Genomic DNA, 17,717 nt, shown 5'->3' with positions numbered 1-17,717 from the left:
CCTATAGTTATAAAAAAGATAATCCTGGTTTTAGTGGATGATGCTGTTACTAATGGATTCTGTTGCAGCTAAAACAAACACAGAATTTCTGAATCTGAGTAAATTCTCAAACCCCAAGAGCTACTCTTCCATTAAATCCAAAGAGACTTAATAGTACCTACTGATCATTGCAAATATAGCGTGAAGCAAGCTGGTTTTCTTCTCCCCCATTAATCACAAGAATATTTCCAGAGAGCTTCAAATAAAAAATACTTTTGAAATGATTGTTGTTTTGCTGTTAATGAACTACAATGGCGTTGTACAACTACAGTGATCCAAATACTCTTACAAGTTTGTCAGTACTTGGATTAAGGAAAGGTTGTATTATTGCAGTTCGTGCGAGAATATGTTCTTCAGATATGCTGTTGAGGGGTATTTTTTTGTTATGAAAATTTTTGGCATAAGGCAGACTAGAAGGAATTTTAAGATCATTCTTGTAATGACAACAGGAGGAGGAAGAGCAGGTGCTGCGCAGTCATGCCCGGTTAGCAGTTACTTAAATTACAAGTTCCAGAATAGAGAAAAGGTTGCAAACAAAGTTACGTGCACGTTCCACAGCTGGGCTCGTATTTGCATCCGGACTTGGAAAGGTGTGTGTACATTCACTTACTGCATTGTTTTCATTGTCCGTGCAAATTGTATTCACTTGGCTTCACCCAAGCTTATGTACTTGTAAAAAAAACACTAACAAAAAAAAACACCAAACAAGAAAACCCACAAATTTTGTAGCACTGCCTGATCATAGACAACCGTAGACAGTCTGTCATTTCGGTTTGTGCTTCTGTAAGAGGTGTAACTAATTACTGACATACTTGTCTTTGAATTCAAACATGCTGTTAGGAGGAAACCATTATGCAAACGCTGAGCTGGGCTGGCGCCAACGTTCTTTGAGCTGCTGGACTGTAGCAGGGTGCCTGAGCTCTGGGCTGCCAAGGGCGGTGCTGGTGCCTGACCTCAGCCTCTTCCAAGACATGGAGAGATGCGCTGGGGAGAGATGCTTACCGTATGTAACTACGGGTTAAGGACCAAGTCTCAGTCAAGTAAAAAGAAAATAACCACTTTTGATATTAAAATGCTTTAAAAAAGCACATGATGATGGTGTCTACAAGTAAAACACAGAAGCAAACCTTAAATGTGTAATTCTGCAGCTTCAGCCCTTCAGCCCAAATTTCTTTTTCCAGATTCTTGACATCATAAATGTAGAGGAAGCTGATTATGTCCCATCACAGAGGCAGGCAAGTTATTTCAAAAGGTTATGTTTGCAGACAAACTGTTTTGTTTTAAAATGCTCACAACTCAGGAGATACTCCCCCGACTCATCTGATGCTTAAAGTAGGGCTGGACTTTGTCATGGCTTTTGTTAGGGGGACTTCTGTCGGCAGTGTTGAGAGGCCGTCAGTAGCTGAGGCTCAAGAATGCTTTGCTTCTGGGCAAACCAATTCTTTGGAAGAATTTATTTGGACCTCGGTAGACCTGCCTGGTGTGGGCCTGAATATCGCATTGCTGAAAGAGCAAGAGTTTGCTTTTGGAGTGGTGGGGGGGAAGAGCACAGGCAAGGCAGGGCTAAAGGAGAGGTGCACAGACAGCAGCAAGCCCTCCCCAGCTCTCCCTGGGCTTTCTCCAAATGGGAGAGGAGGATGCGAGGGCAGAGAGCCGGCGCGGGGAAGGTAGGATGGACTGTGGCGGAGCAGCTAAGAGACGGACCAGAAAGAGCTGACCCTGCGGGAGATCTTGGGATATTTTACCTCGCATTGTAAGAGAGATAAAAATACCCTATCTGAACTCCGTTTGAAAAACTGTAGAAGGAATGCAATAGGTGGTGGCTAAACAACAGAATTACTGTAATCAAATGATACAGTAAAATAGTGAAACACAGTAAACATTTGGTCGCATACAAAAATGTACTAATTTTATTAAAAAAAAAGGAACCCATGTAAACCTGCTGAAATAAGGAGCTAAAATTATAGTACATGGTACAAAAGCCTCTGCATCCTCTATGTAAACACAGTTATTTTGAGTGCTCAGTTCCCATCGCCTATGAGAAACAACTTTCCTTTCTTTTTTCCTTCAGTTTTACTTACCAACTGTTCCTGTTGGGCCTCGCAATTTCTTTAACCAAGGAGTTGCTGTTGTTTTTCACAGCCAGTCTGAAATGGGATGGTATGTTCTGTGTATTAATGATTGATTCATTGCCTGCTAGCAGAATTTTTAAGTGCTGTTCTTCAATACACCGCTTCTGCCTCTATAATTACATTTTGTAAGATAGTGGAAAATGAGCTGTGAAATCAAACACTTTGACAGACAGAAAATAACGGGGAGGAGGGGGAGATGACAACAACAAATACCATAAAACTTGCTCTAACTTTTGAAGATTCATTTGTGTGGTTGTAAAAGAAAACAACTGTGATAACATTGCACAGCATAGTTTGGTATGTTGGGGTTTTTTTCCCCCCTTTTCTTTCTGGATTGGAAAAAAAGGCTAAGCAGCACCGCTTTAATAGTTGGGCTAACTTGATGCCTGCTGTTTCTAAGAGTCTAGTTCTAGGAGTTACACTTTTCTGTATTTACCTGATCACTATTAGCTAGAGTCTAAGTACAGTTTAATTAGACTCTGTAAAGTCTGGTATTATTGCTGTGTCCAACTACTTTTCATCTTCATTTACTTTATAAACATTTAATAAGCAAGAAAATTCCTTACGGATTTTAATTAAAAGCCTTATTGGAAATTGTTGGGCTAAAAAACCAACCTGACATGTTGCAACATTGAAAGTTTAGGTGCTCCAAGGCTGGTAATAGATCAGGTGGCCAAAAAGTAAGAAGGTCTGTGCCCCCACGACATTTCTGTCTTTCAATCAATTTCTAAAAGCCATTGAAGTTTTTAATGCAAGAATGAGATTCGGGTTTAGTTAGTCTGAACTTGAAGTGCTTTGAAGCTGATGCACAGCATACATGGCCGTTTATCACTTATCAATCATTGTCATTTATTGTTTACTGGAAGATTCTATTAAATACATATATGAAATGCCAAAATGTTGATTTGTCTTGTTCAATATATCAAAGCAAACCATGGGGGTGGCGGGGTGGGTGGGGGAACGGGAATCACATGATACTCGATTGTCCTACATTTCGTTAAAACCATTGAATGAACCAGTGGTAATATCCATCTCCTTGTAGGTAATCATGTAATTAAATTTTGGCAACTGATAGAAATAATGTCACAACTTTAAATAGGACAGCATAATAAGCTTTGTAGCCTAAGGAAAAAAAAAAAAAAAGACAGTGAACTTCAGTTTGCTTATTCGATTGAATGTGGTAGCTGTAGCGTTCCAGGTGGAAGAGGTTGCTTAAGGTCTCCCATAATGCATCAGAAGAAAACCTTAACGCATCCTTGCCGACCAGCCGCTCTATCGTCTATGTGCATTTGCAGTCTGAAAGCAGCGAGAAGCCCTATGCTTGTTATTTGTATAGAAAGAGCTTTTCTGTTTTAGTCCATTTTATCTAAGAAGGTTAAACCTCAGTCCCTGGGAAGGTGAGGAGCAGCTCATCCTGGAAACCATTTCCAGGCACGTTAAGGATGAGAACATTTATTTGCACCACTCAAAGCCAGTTTCTCATGTTGGCTTTCTCAGCTAAAAAGCACTCGGGTAGTGCTGAAACTGAGCTCTCACCAGCCCAAAGTGCTCTGTAAAGCACCTGGCAAAGCTCAAGTTTTACAGAAAAAATGCAGCAGCAGTTGCCAACAGCCCAACACCTACGGGCTCCCCCAGGCCAGTCGCTTCCACAGTTCCCAGGGACCTACAGGACTCGCTCCTGTATTTTGGACACTAGCATGGATGTGTCTGTCCTGGGGAGCTGCTGGAGCCAGCAGCTGTCCCAAACCTCTGTACACTGGCTGCAATTACAACGCTGGCGTCCTAGGGAAGGAGGTGTTTTCTCCCCAAGCCTGTCAAGCCCCAAGTTTCAGAGTTCAGTGGCTAAACCTTGAGAATGGTGATGGTACCAATAAATCCCTGTTGGGGGTCTGCAAGACCCTGCATGATAACTGTAAGAGTCACTACACTGTTAACACAGTCACAGGCGATCTGGGGAGTGGAAAACACCCAGTGAGACCATTGGGTACAGTCAACAGTTTTCTCCCCAAGCCTGTCAAGCCCCAAGTTTCAGAGTTCAGTGGCTAAACCTTGAGAATGGTGATGGTACCAATAAATCCCTGTTGGGGGTCTGCAAGACCCTGCATGATAACTGTAAGAGTCACTACACTGTTAACACAGTCACAGGCGATCTGGGGAGTGGAAAACACCCAGTGAGACCATTGGGTACAGTCAACAGTTTTTCCTGTAGCTGGCAAAGTCAAGGAGGGAGGTAGAGCTGATGATGGCACCATAGACTGAATGCTCCCATGGCCATTGCAGTCTTCGCCACAGTTGAGGGTACTGAGCCACTGACCACCAGCAACCAAGGACAGCAAAACTCTACACAGAAGGACCCTGCAAAGACTTTGAATCTGAGTCTCTGTAACAGACTGTTTGGTGCGTGGTACTGTTCGTCCCACGCTCTAAGCACTCTTACAAGCTCATCTCCCAGGCTCAAAATACCTTGCCAGCTACAGGGAATCAGTCTTGGCCACATTCCCTGCCAAGATCTTCTCTTCTGCAGTCATATGCATCTCACAGGGGTGCAAGATGTTGCTCATCTGTGCCATCCCACTGCACAACTGCACGACAACCGCCTTAAGCAGGGGCTGGGAGGCCACCTTGCTGCTCTGACACAGCTCTGCATGGCCCGAGATGGGAACAACACTGACTGCATGGTCTGAAGACCAAAAGCACCAACCATCATGGTCTGGGAAAGTAAACGTTGAGGAGAAGGAAGAACCTCCACACCGTCATCCTGACATAGTGATTATTGAAATGGATGTTGGCATCTTCCTCACTCAGGCAATGGAAGTACATCCTGAGAGCACAAGACCTGCTGGGGGGGGTTGCGTTATCGAACAGCAAATCCTCTCGGGATGCCTGTGACGGCACAAGACAGTCACTGCCTGCTCGGGATGGAGCTGCTCCAAACCAGAGAACATTTAACACCAAAATGAATATTCTCAGCAGCCTATACTGGGGACAGGAGGAACTCTGCAAGAGTTTTCAGTGCAATCGATTGCTTCAGTTAATACAAAGAAGTTCATACTGCAAACGCTGCAACAGGGTATTGTATATACACAAAAGCAAACAAGGTCCTTTTACGTTATAATGTTGAAGTAAAAAAAAAAAAAAGGTATTTTCTTACTCAAACTCTCCTAAAGATTTTTTTCCAGCAGATATACCCAATGATTTTCTGGTTTTCTGCAGTATTCCTGGAGAGGTCTCTGCAAATCATTATTTCAAAAATTTCTTTGCCATAAAAAGTTATAGCCTACATAAATTCAACATAAAACCCAGAAATGTAGGGATCAAAGATACTGATACAAAGAGCAGTATGTATCACCATTTGGTTATACTACAAATAACCATTAAAATAACTTTATAAAACATCTTCTAAACATAGACTGAGCGTGGGTCATGATTACTGGTAGCAATGGGTGCTAGCAAACGTATGATGTGGTATCCTGCTTAGAGGGACCTCTTTTAGGGATGTGGTGGTGTTAATTTTAAGGCTGAGTCAACAAGGGGAAAGTCATATGGAACAGCCAACATACAAAGCTTGATGCTTCATCTAAATGGACTTGAGAAAAGATAAAGAAGATAAAAATAAATCTTAAAATTGAAGATTAAAGGTTATGGAGTCCTTCATGGGACAGAAGGAACCTCACACCCAGACTGCATATTTTAGGTCTGTATAGATAACTGCTGTTTGAGGACCTCTTAATTGAAAAGGCTAAGAAGTTCCTCCTGAGGACCCCCGTGAAAACCTCTGTGTATACACTCGGCACGACCGATCGGGATAATGACTGGGAAAGCCATTCAATATCAACAACATCCACTTGGAAATCTTTGAGCCTTCTCCTTTCTAACAAGTTTTTGGAAATGAGTTGAGGTTTTCATGTCAAGGCCTGGACTTGCAAAACCAAAAATTTTAAAAAATTCAAACTTTATTATTCTATCAGAAAACTGGATTCCAAAGCCTAGGATCTACTTTAAAAATGCCACCACCCCCTCCTCAAATACATCAGTTTGTTATAAGAAAAACATAAATATGGCTAAATTAACTCCTTACCTGGCCTAGGTTTGCCTGTATTGGCACCTTCTTGTGCTCCCTTCTGAAGCGAGAACGCAGCAGTTGTTAAGGTTGGGGATTTTCTCTGAGTCACTGGTTCCTTGCCCCGGTAAAGGAAGATGCACAATCCACACTCAACTCTAGCAAGGAGCTTACGGAGGCCGGTGAAAACTCTCCAAAGCACTGTTGAAGCAGTGCGAGGAAGGAACAGGGAAAAGGTAGTACCCCCTTCCGCTTGGAAGCCATTTTTCCTACCCAAAATAGGTAAAAGAGTAATAAGATTTTCAAACATCTTTAAAAAATAAACATAAAATCAGTACTCTCCTAAAGGAACTGTTTTCTTTTTTTTTTTCTTATAATAAAATAGGAGCTCACTTCAAGAGTCTGCCGAGTAGCTCCACTTTTCTGATTCCCCAAAGGGGCTTAGCCCTTTGGCCTTGTGTCGAGTGACGGGGGAATAAATCAGCTATACATTTGCAGGGAACAGCAAACCTGCCAGCAGCAAGGAGCCCTAATGACCAGGAAGGGCTTGCTTTATGTATTACAAAAGCTGCCAGGTTTCTGCTTCCCTGCAGCACTTACCCTGGAATCCAGTCGCAGAAGAGGCTGAAGAAATTGTTGTCCAACTTTTTCGTACTACCGTATTCTGTCACTTTTTGTATCAGCCAAAAGGCTCACACTAGCATGTGTCTTGTCGTAAGAGTTTACCAGCTTCCCTGGAATCTTAAGTTTTATATTAATATAGGTCTTTACTCACCATAAACTACAGTTTGGCAAATCTACCTCCAGGCCAAGACAAGCGTGACTGCATTTGCTTACCAAAGCCTGTCCGGTGGTCTTTGCAGCAAAGGCACGGCGGGCAGCTGCTTCTTCACAAAACTTCACGTCCCTCTGTGCTGCGGCCTCATTAAATCTCCGTGAGCAGTGTGGACGCTGAATATAGTCCGACTGTAAGAAAGGAACAACTTGTGTCACCGTTTATACACTACAGGAGAAGAATTGCCCTGCTTTCCTGGAGCACTCGAGATCCAGTGCAAAACCTGGCTCCATCAGCAGGCGAGCGTGGTGAGTTCGCATCAGCTCCCAAAGTACAAACAGGAGAACTACAAAAACCTCCTCTAGAAAAGCATTTAGGATCCCACAATACGTGCTTATGGTATTAAGCCAGCAAACACTAATTGCTTTCAGAAATAAATCCCTGGGGATTAATAAAAGCAGATTTTATTATCTTTGTCCTATTCCCACCCCCAACCTCGCAATTAACAAGTCTGCAGAAAAAGCATTATTTAACAATTCCTAGAGTAGGCAAACCCAATGATTTCAAGACTGCTTCTGAAGATCGGTCATTACGATTGCTATTTGGCAAAACGCTGCTGAAGAAGTTGTGCCCCCCCAGCTGGGGCACAGCCAAGAGCCAGGTCTGTGGGTGTGAAGCAGCGTTGTGAAGAACACGCGGCGGTGCTGCCTAAAGTCGTTTTTGACAGCGTTACAGGCCTGATTCTGCTAAAAGCTTTTCAGCAACACTTATCGCTGGTGCAGTCCTACTCGTTTCAATGAGGGGTCAGTGTTCAGGGTTCAACGCGGTCACATTCAGCCCTTGCCCTGTCCTTGCCATTCTCAGACCCTTCCTCCCTGCCCAGCGCCTTTTACAAAAGCAGCCCAAGTGTCCTTATCCTAATATTACAGATCTTTACAAATCGTTTCTCTTGGTAACAGCCCACAAAAGGTGGCCCAAGCAAAAAAAACAGCTCCGGACCAGCAGCGTGGGCAAAATGGGTCTGGACGCAGGGGAGGGGAGGAGGAGAGCAGGCAGATGCCTGGCTTTGGGGGGCTGGCAGGGGGACCTGGCGCTTCGGGGGAGAACGGGGAGCCTGGGGCTCTATTTGGAGGAGGAAGAGAGAGAAGGGGAACAGCTCTCTCTCCTCCCCACAATCCATGAGCTTTTTCTCCCATCCTGTAGTACAGGGTACGCAGTCCTGTGGTATAGGACGTACATCCTCCCTAGGCCCCTCAGCAACTCATCTTTCCTAAAAAGCAGTTCTCCAATTCCTTTCTCCACAACAACCGCTGTTCTTGCACAACTCGGTTTCCTCCAAGAGGGAGGAGGAAAGGGAGGGGTCTGCTCTTAGGGTCGGTAAAGTCAGACAAGAAACAAGGGTCATTAAAGAATTCAGTAATGGAAATTCAGAGGGGAGCGTGACCCCAATCAAGGAAGGAAGATGTGTCCTGCTCCTTATACTGCATCACGGTCATCTAGAAGAGGAGAAAGGCTGGAAGCATGGCAGCTGCTCCTGCTAGCAGTCACAAAAAGGGAGGGGTCTGCTCTTAGGGTCGGTAAAGTCAGACAAGAAACAAGGGTCATTAAAGAATTCAGTAATGGAAATTCAGAGGGGAGCGTGACCCCAATCAAGGAAGGAAGATGTGTCCTGCTCCTTATACTGCATCACGGTCATCTAGAAGAGGAGAAAGGCTGGAAGCATGGCAGCTGCTCCTGCTAGCAGTCACAAATTCCTGCTCTGGAAGAGAGCCCAGAGAGTCCCCCCCTTCCGCCCGCCATCCCAACGCGGGCAGGACTCCACCGAGCCCCTTTCCAAGACTGCTCCCATCTTTCATAAATCACAGATCGTGAGAAATACTGGCTGGGTGTTTTGGATCCGTAACTTCTAACACGGTGCGCTCTGTGCAGAGACCACACCCGGTGTTAGTAGTGACCCAGACCCACCTTCTTCTAAATGACTTCCCCGATCATTTGGGAAAAGCCATCCCGTGGGAGCGGGGAAGCCCATGGGCACTACAGTTGTTTTGAATGTATTTCACCCTGTTACACTGTGGTACAGCCGGTGCTAGAACACAGGCATCCCAACTCGCCTCCCAAAGCACTAATATCAGACCCCAAACTTGCTGCCTTTAAGCTTAAAAGATACAATTAGTTTTCTCTTCCCCCTCACCACCTCTGCATTACACTCCTACTCAATTTAAGCCAAGAAATACAGCTGAAAATGAGAGAGTATGGAGGGAATTCATGTTCACGTTGCGTTGTGCCGGGGGGTGCAAAACTGAAGCCCAGCTGTAGATAACGAGAGGTCACTGCTTTACCAAAGCTCAGTACAAGAACAGTAATAAGATAAAGTAGACCACAAACCGGGAGTGATGCTTGGTGTGGGAAGAGGTGGAAGAGGGTGGCCCTCCTTCAGGGCTTTTGTGACCTGCTTGGTTGATTGAATAGTATTAATAAAATCCTCATGGTGCTGCCTCCAGTTTGATTTCTTCCCTGGCTGTTTCTGTAATGGAACTAAAGGAAGCCACAAACTACATTTCCCCCTTGCAAGGGACAGAGAAAAATCTTACAGTGAGCGTTTTTCCTAGAAAGGAAAAACATTACAAACAAAAGTTTGCTCTTTTTGAAAGGCATAGGAAAGCTGATTTCACCCTTTGCTGTCTGTGGACACCACCAGAAGATGGATAACTCCAACAAAATACTCTGGTCGTGGCAGACCAAAGGGCGCTTAAGAGGGAACAGAAAAGACACTCTGACCGATGTCTTCCCTTCTCCTCCACTTGTCAGATTCTTCTTCTTGCTTTAAACCTTTGTGCACTTCTGTTTCTTCCCACAACTGATTTTAAAGGACATTTTACAATGGCAGTCTGCATGGACACATGCATGTCCATGTGCATTCCTCTCCTCTCCAACAACGCATGAAAAAATAACTTGTTCCAGTAAGAGCTTAAGCATCTTTCCCTCCAGCTCTGTAAGTAAGTTCAATTTAAATATATTTTTAAACCCTTGAGTTCGATAGCAGTGAATCTCCGTAGCTTCATCTGTGGAAGATTTGGGGCTGCTACTGACAACTTTCAGGTTCAACCTAGGGAATTCATGCACCAACCATCTTAGATCACACTCGCTTTCAGATCTAAGCGGAGAGGAAGCTGTTAGAGACTTGCAGAGTCTTTAAAATACATACGTGAACGTTTCCTAGAAGAGCAGAGACACGTACGTGCCCAGAGTAGCGGTGACACCTACTAGTTGGGCTTCTGAACAGAGAAATATTCTCAAACACGAGCAGCACAGGGAGGGGGAGGAAAGAACTTGGCACCGAGTCAAGCACATATGTGGGACTCATCCACAACATCCAGGCTTTGTCCTCGGAGGAAACAATAGCGTTACGGAATGAAAGGCTTCATATGGAGATAAGGGACACGCTTCAAGTTTAACGATACCTTTTGCGGGGGGCTGCTTCTTCAGAGTGATGATTCCTGTTCCCTGCAGCCTCTCTTTCAAAGAGCTGAAGGGCTTGTGCTTCTTGTTGGAGACTTTCTTGCATATTGGCTCATATCTCAGCTGGGATGCAAAGAAAAACGATCGTTTATGGGTAGAAGTCATGCTTTGTTAATGATGCTTCCCTGTTCAGGCTTTAAAATTACTTCTGTTCAGGAGCAGGGAGCTGAAGCAGTATTTATTTTGGGTTCAGTTTAACTCCTGAAGGAGTTCAGCAAAACTTTAAAAAGCTGTCCAAGCACAGCTGCAGTTCAACACAAATAAGAAATGGAAGCCATTTCCAGTTTGTTCTGCTCAGGGACATGCTGGAGGTCAGCACAAATAACGGCTCGCAGAGAACAGACTGGCTCTGTGAAGAGAAACGGTCCCATCGGACTCCCCACTCCCCCCCAGCCTCCAAACCCGACGTGGTTTTCTTTCTGTCTTGGTTAAGAGGGAGAACAGACAGATCCCGTTCAAGGGGTCGATGTTTACATTATTAGTTCTTTGAGTTTAGATAAGTATTCCAGACCGGGGGCTCCCCGACAAACAGCAGCGCTGTCCCTCCCACCGCCGCCACCACAGCGACAGCCCCGGCTGAAAGGCCGCAGCGGCCGACGGCACGCGTAACCGGACAACTCGGAAGGAAAACTGGGGAGGACGCCCACAGCTGAATGCACAGGGAAGCTTTAGGTAGGTAGATAGCCGGTGTCTAATCCGTGGAAGAGCCACACCTCACAACAAAGGAGGTTTTAAGGTTCAGAAGTGTCTCAGGTTTTAGCAGCAACCTCACTCTTCTGCCTCAGGACGGGCAAGCCGCTCTGCGAGGAACACTGTGAAAGCGAGGACCAAACGACGGCCTCTCTCTTGTACCGTGGATCGCACCGAGTTCAGCCCATCCGCAGCCGGTACATTAGAGACCCCATTCCTATCTTCCTTTGCTTACTCCCCCTTTCCAATTCTCAGTTATTCTTCTCGATCTTCTCATTAATTTCTCTATGCCATCCCCTCTCTTCCCGTAGGAGTTAAGCACCCGCCTGAGCACCACATTTTGGTTAAAGCTCAGCTGGGCCAAAAAGCACCTCATTCTACTACAACACACATTTCTAAATTCTTGTTTCCCTTTGAACCTTTCTACTCCTGTGCTTCAGGCCCTTATCTTCTGTTTCTAGACATTTTTGGCAGCAAACTCGAGAGGAGGATTCTTCAGCGGGACCAAGAGGACAGCAGGTACCTGTGCCTTGCTCCCTGAGGAGCAAACCCGTCCTGCATCATCGGGGCACGGCGAGGCCTGACAGGACTTGTATCTCATGCTACTCAGAGTGACAAGAAGCTTCCCACCTTCCTCAAAACACAGAGAGCTGCCTTTTCAAACGATTTTGCTAGATTAAACCATCACATTCTTCATGTATCTGATCGGAGATAACAAACACAAAACTACTAACACGGGGTAGTTCCACTTTCGTCTCAGCGTTCACAGTCACTCAGCTTCCAGTGTGTTTTTCTTTTCTATTTTTTTTTTTTTTATAAATCAGTTTTTAGTTCTCTCGCGGGGCTGATCCGATCTACCACAGAGCCACAGGATCAGTAATGCAAACTGAGGAGGGGAGGGGTGCGTGCAGAGTCCCCCACCTCCCCCAAAAAACGCCGCCGTGGGGTTGTGCCAGGCAAACTGTGCAGTCACCCATTTAGTTGGTAATCCAGGGATCAGGGAGGTCAGGGGGAATCTTTTCATTCACTTCAGCGGGTTTTGGAACAGAGCCTGGTGCCAGCATTATCCTGTCAAAGGGACTACTTATCAGATGGTTTATTAGTCTATTTTTCCCAGGAAGCCTGAAATAACAAACTCTGCCCAGAAACCTGGAGCACAAAGGAAGCTTCAGGTTAGTAATTTATGTCTCACCAAGAGATAATACGTTATTTTAAAAGCAATATATAGTAAACATCTTTTTTTGGATAGCGGGTAAATTAAGATAGTGCAAGACTGCAGATTAAGTCACAATATTTCTGTGCACATTAATTAATTCTCTAATCAAGTTCATTAATGAAAGTAATTAGATCATTCGCTCTTTTAAACATGCGTTCAACCCATTTCTCTGCTAGCAGCCACGTCCTCCTTGCCCAGTGCTCACCACCCCTTTCAGCTAAAGGCATTGACATTCCCACTGAAAAACAAAAAAAAGAAAAGTTTTGTTTTACCAGAACATCTTGTGCAAAATGTCTGCCACAGGTTGTACAAGGGGCCGGATCTTGACTTCGGGCAGCTGTGTAAAATTCAAACCATGCAAGAGTCCCTGTCACCCAGCACAGGACAGCTCGACTACAGCAGAGCCACCGTTGGGACCGAGCCCTTGCTGAGAGTATTTCGTTGTCGGAAAGGGACATCTACTGTCAGGGGCCAGGGCTCCCTTTTGCAGAACTGCCTCATTTATCGTGTTCCTCTGAAGCACAAGCTCTCCTTTATGATGATGGATAGCCTTTTGTTTTCCACGTGACTGCTCAGGTATGTCCTTTCACAATGACATCACGGTGGGGTGAGGAGATGATGGAAGAGTGCTCAAGTTCATCGCTGCCTAAATTGAGGGAGGGGGAATGGGAAGCAAGAGCAGGCGATCTGCACCCAGATTTATTCCATTTTGTTTGTAAGTGTTTGGGAGGTAGCGATGCCCAGTGATGGCTCTGGGTAAACCGTCGCTATTCCAGAAAGTAGCAGGTGTCACGCTAAGCACGACACGGTTTTCATCCTTAAGACAGAACATTTCCCTGATGTGCTAAACAGCATTCCGGGATGATCTTACTTTGTAGAGGTCAAATTTGTGGGGATTTTTTTGTTGTCTTTAGATCAGTAAATTTTTTTAAAAGTAGGTTTTTGAGTTACATGGCAAGTAATTTTAAGCTTTTCTGACTCTGATGGCAGTCACATATTCTCATTTCAGAGCAGGGACATGACTTGTATTAAACAAAACCAGCTTTTAGGCAAACTTGAACAGTAACAAAGACCCCTTTTCATAAGACACGTCACCTGCAGAGGGAAAGGCTTCTCATTTAAGTGTTCCTTTACCTGCTCTTCCTGAAACAAAAGAAATCCTTGTCTTGCTGAGGAGATGTGCGACTGCTTTTGTTTCTTACCTTTTCCTTCAGATTTTACCATACTCCAAGGCACAGAGTTAAGGTTACGACAGTGCTTCATTGATTACAAACGCAGACGAACAAAGCAATTCTATAACCTTTCCGACTCTTACTCTGTTGCCTCTGAATGTCCTTCCACTTTTGTTCCCTGTCTGTGCTTAGTCCAGACTGTACTCTTCCTTTCAAACATCTTCCTCTGCCTCCCCATCTCTTTTATTCTGTTCTCATCCCCTCAAGGTTTTGACTGATCCAGCTCTTCTATTTATTGATTGATTTATTTTTAACAGGAATTTAGGTACGACCACAGTATCACTGAATCAGCAATGAGAAGTCAGGGAAAACAATAATTTGCCACAGCAGCTTACTTACTTGAGACGTGTACAACAGCAGATGAGTTAAGGACTAGTAAGGAACATGTGCACTGTCTGAGTAAAAGATTGTCCTTTTCAGTAAATCACAAAATCACATTCCACCCAAACCACTGAACAGCATCTGTTACTCACTTGTTCCGTTGAGCTCCTTTCTGGGTATCTGACTCATCTGAATAGAATGGTTTCTCAAATTTCAACAACTTCTGCGTCGCTGTCAAGAGTCATGAGTACCAGGGGGTCAGTCTTCATTACTCAAAAGCTCACAGCTCACACTATGTAATTGCTGAGGCACGGTAATTAACACTTATGACACAGGCAGACCCTGCTTAGGCCTGTGAAACACATGAAAACTAGTACAGGTATCGGCTAAAGGAAAACCCTGACACTTCTTCTAATCTTACAGATGATTTCTACTGATTTGGTTAACACAGACTTTTGAACCATTTTAGAAAATGAAGGCTTACTCTAGATGTGAATACTGGATCGGCACCTCAGTGTTCTGAGCAGTGAGTCAAGAGGCCTGACGAGTTAAATGCCTGTTTATTCCCTTCGCCAAAACCATGTTACTTTATCAATTAAAATATATTATAAAAGCCTTCTTCCAACAAAAAAATCAGTACTTTGAATTGTTTCTGTACATTACAAAGCCTTATCAGTCTTTCTGTTAGCTTGTCTCCATCTAGTATTCACAAAACTATTTAAGGAATATCTAAGGTGCTTTGAATTTACTAGCAGTCAAGCCACTATACTGAAATGTTGACTACTGTGTTCCTTACCAGCAAAATTAGTAATTTTTCACCCAAAGGCAGAAGATTGCTCCGTCTATAGTCCTCAAGACCTAAAGCACAGGGTTTCTTATGAATGCAGAAGGATTCAGAAGGACTGACTATAAATCCTATTCATTTCGTTCACATGTATGGACTGGTCACTATCAGAGCAACTCACATGCACAGTACAGAAATTTAGGATCACACCAAACCTAAAGATTCCGGTCCTCTGCTCATCTTCAGAAAGTCTTTGCAACAACTGTGGTGGGTCGTAAGTTTGTATTTCAATGAAACCAAACTGAAAGCCAGACCTGAAGAGTAGTATTTCAGGAAAATCAAGACAACGGCTATCTGCAACACACAGTATTTTGCTAAGTATCTGCTGGTTTGTTTGCCATACTACTCAGACTGAGTACTTTCAGCAAAGCTGATTTCAACGGCAACAGTGAGGGTCACTGACTACTGAAACTACAATACTCATTGTGACAGATTTTATTTGCTAAGAAATTTAAAAGTCAGGTGAGGTAACAGGGATGTCTACCTACACATGAGCTTTTCAGACACCTGTTTACAAAAGGTTATTCTACACCTTTCATACTAGTACCCAAACAATAAATAACCAACCCAGAGAAGAACTAGAGAGTGGGTGAAAACTCACTTACAAAACTGTGCTATATGAAGGCACTGTATTTAACCATCAGTGTAAGGGAGAGAAGACATAAATGGATGTATTGCTTTGTAAACTGAAATAATTTAACAGAAAAATCTAATCAGATCAAATCTGTAGGATTCTGCTGATTTCCTGAATACATTCAACAAATACATATATAAAACTTTGTCCGGTGATAGCTTGTAAGAAAAATATTTTTTATAATTTAATACATTTCTACTGTAATGAAACTTTGCAATAGTTGCCATGTCACTCATGACAGAATAGACATCACTAATGCGTTGTCTTCTGTATAACTCAATTTCTCGAAGAATGACAAGTTACTGGTTCCTGTTACAGTAATACCTGAATAAACTCCCCTTGAGCATGACTGGCAACACTATGAGTTAGCAGTTCCCTTCTCAAGACAAAAGAAAACTTCCACAATAAGTTCCTCAGTTTCATCAAGACAGTTTCAGTCCTTGAACGTTTTGTTTCAGGTTGAGCAACTCTTTCTCCTGCCTTGTTTTCTCCAGTTTGAAGGCTAGCTTGTTGGCTTTCTTCTCCATTCTGCGTTCCTGTGCATGCAAATAATTACAAATTTACAAAATAGGCATAACATGCAAAAAGAAACCGTTCTAATTAACAGTTCTAGATCATGAAAACAGCAGCAATCTGGACAATATTATTATTTATAGCACTAATTATTAATAGTCAAATTAGTTTGTGTACCACCATGATTATCATCTTTAATTAGCTAAAGGTTCTAACATGCTGGCAATTTCTGCTCCAAAATAAAACTACTAGTATATCATTGTGGTCGATTAGATTTTCCACATTATCTTTCAGAGACTTTTCACTTTGTGTGATCTGAAACATCGCAACTGTTTTCTTTGCTTCCCTAGATAATAAGGAAATAAGAGGGCTCCCTCGGAAGTTACTTATGCAGTAGTGGTCACAATAACAGACCGAAAATTTCCATACCGGAAATTAGGATGACAAAATTATGATGTTAACTTTCTTTCACGTAGATTTTTTAATTTTTTAAAGAAGTAATAATTAGTCCTTTGAGACCAGCAAGTTTTTCCCATTAATTTCCAGACACAAGAACAAGTGAGCTTTAAAAAAAGTCTGTAAGGCAGAATTCAGGCAATAAAACCCTGCAAAAACATGTTATATTTTAAATAAGGCGTACCTTTCGCTCCTCTTTTATTGCCTGTTTTCTAGCTTTGCGATCCTCTTTGCTCTCATCTTTGGAACGGGGCTGTGTTGATGCTCTTGGCAGGTCACTGCCATTAATCATCTGCATGCGTTCAATCTGTTTAGCAGTAAGACCCCTCTGAGGCAAGATATGTAGAGGAATTCCAGTCTTCTGGGAAATTTTTATTGGTTTGGGCTAAAATAGAGAGTGTGTATGGATTAATGGTCCCTAGCTTTCTCTCCAAGAAGCACACATGGCACTGCCTTATCAGTATAAAAGCATTAGATTCAGATTTAACAGTAATAAACATGTAAGCTTCCCTATACTATTTTCTTCCCTCAGAAAAATGCATATTAATGCCAAAGTAAGAAGTCAAACACACCTGTGAACAGAATCTGGCCTCCCAGAACAAGAAATATTTATTTAAATATTACTAAAAAATATTACTAAAAAAAAAGGAACTTCATTAGGTACTCAATATTCCTTTGTATGCTTTCAAGAAAAAGGTTTGCGTTCAAAATCTGGAACATCAAGCTGTACTCCAACGATGGGGAGAGTCTGGAAGGCCAAAGAACTAGAATAAATTGTTTCAAACTGTGGAAGGGAAATAGAAGCCTATTTTCAAGACAAAAAACCTAGTAAGTGGGTGTGAATCACAGATTACACAAAGGTGTATCACAGGTAACAAGAAAGTAAATTCCTTGCTCTCATCATTTCTGCCTAGCTATTACAGAAATTTTTAACTTATTCAATTTTCCTTCTAACAGAAAAAAAAAAAAATCTAAACCTTTCTTCAGTGAAAAAGTAATACTGGAGGCTAACAACCTCCCCATCCTCTTTTCTGCTCCCTCCTCTTTTTAAAAACAGATACCCATTGAGAAAACAATCACTTTTGGCTCAAGTGTTCCCAGGCCAGGGAATAAGTTTATGATTTTCGCTCAGAATAAGTTTAATGATTTTACCTTTGATGGCTCCTTAATAAGTGTTGGGTGATTATATAAGTTTGAATATGTACCTAGGTCACAAAGAAAAAAAAAAAAAAAGCAGTGAAGAAAGGCTTGCAAATAGAAATTAGGAAAATTTATTATGAACAGTA

General features: G+C 43.0%; 2 protein-coding genes across 2 annotated transcripts in view; both read right to left on the bottom strand.

The window, feature by feature from the left end:
• Window positions 1–5,318: 5,318 nt before the first annotated feature.
• On the bottom strand, window positions 5,319–14,173 carry ZC2HC1B (zinc finger, C2HC-type containing 1B). The gene is made up of 7 exons (XM_009709564.1): window positions 14,137–14,173; window positions 12,704–12,768; window positions 10,463–10,588; window positions 9,392–9,524; window positions 7,069–7,214; window positions 6,250–6,292; window positions 5,319–5,401 (listed from the first exon to the last, which is right to left on the bottom strand). The coding sequence occupies exons 1-7, from the start codon at window positions 14,171–14,173 to the stop codon at window positions 5,319–5,321; spliced, it is 633 nt and encodes a 210-aa protein (XP_009707866.1).
• Window positions 14,174–15,506: 1,333 nt separating this feature from the next.
• LTV1 (LTV1 ribosome biogenesis factor) overlaps window positions 15,507–17,717 on the bottom strand; it is a gene marked incomplete at its 5' end in the record, with an annotated part of 8,609 nt that continues 6,398 nt past the window's right edge. Inside the window, 3 exons of the mRNA XM_009709562.1 lie at window positions 15,507–15,998; window positions 16,616–16,816; window positions 17,584–17,636. Coding sequence (XP_009707864.1) covers window positions 15,885–15,998; window positions 16,616–16,816; window positions 17,584–17,636 — 368 coding nt within the window. The remainder of the gene's footprint in view (window positions 15,999–16,615; window positions 16,817–17,583; window positions 17,637–17,717) is intronic.

The sequence above is a fragment of the Cariama cristata genome, unplaced genomic scaffold (assembly GCF_000690535.1).
Source record: "Cariama cristata isolate BGI_N322 unplaced genomic scaffold, ASM69053v1 scaffold25571, whole genome shotgun sequence".
Taxonomy (NCBI): Eukaryota; Metazoa; Chordata; class Aves; order Cariamiformes; family Cariamidae; genus Cariama; species Cariama cristata.
This window is presented reverse-complemented; position numbering and strand designations above follow the sequence as displayed.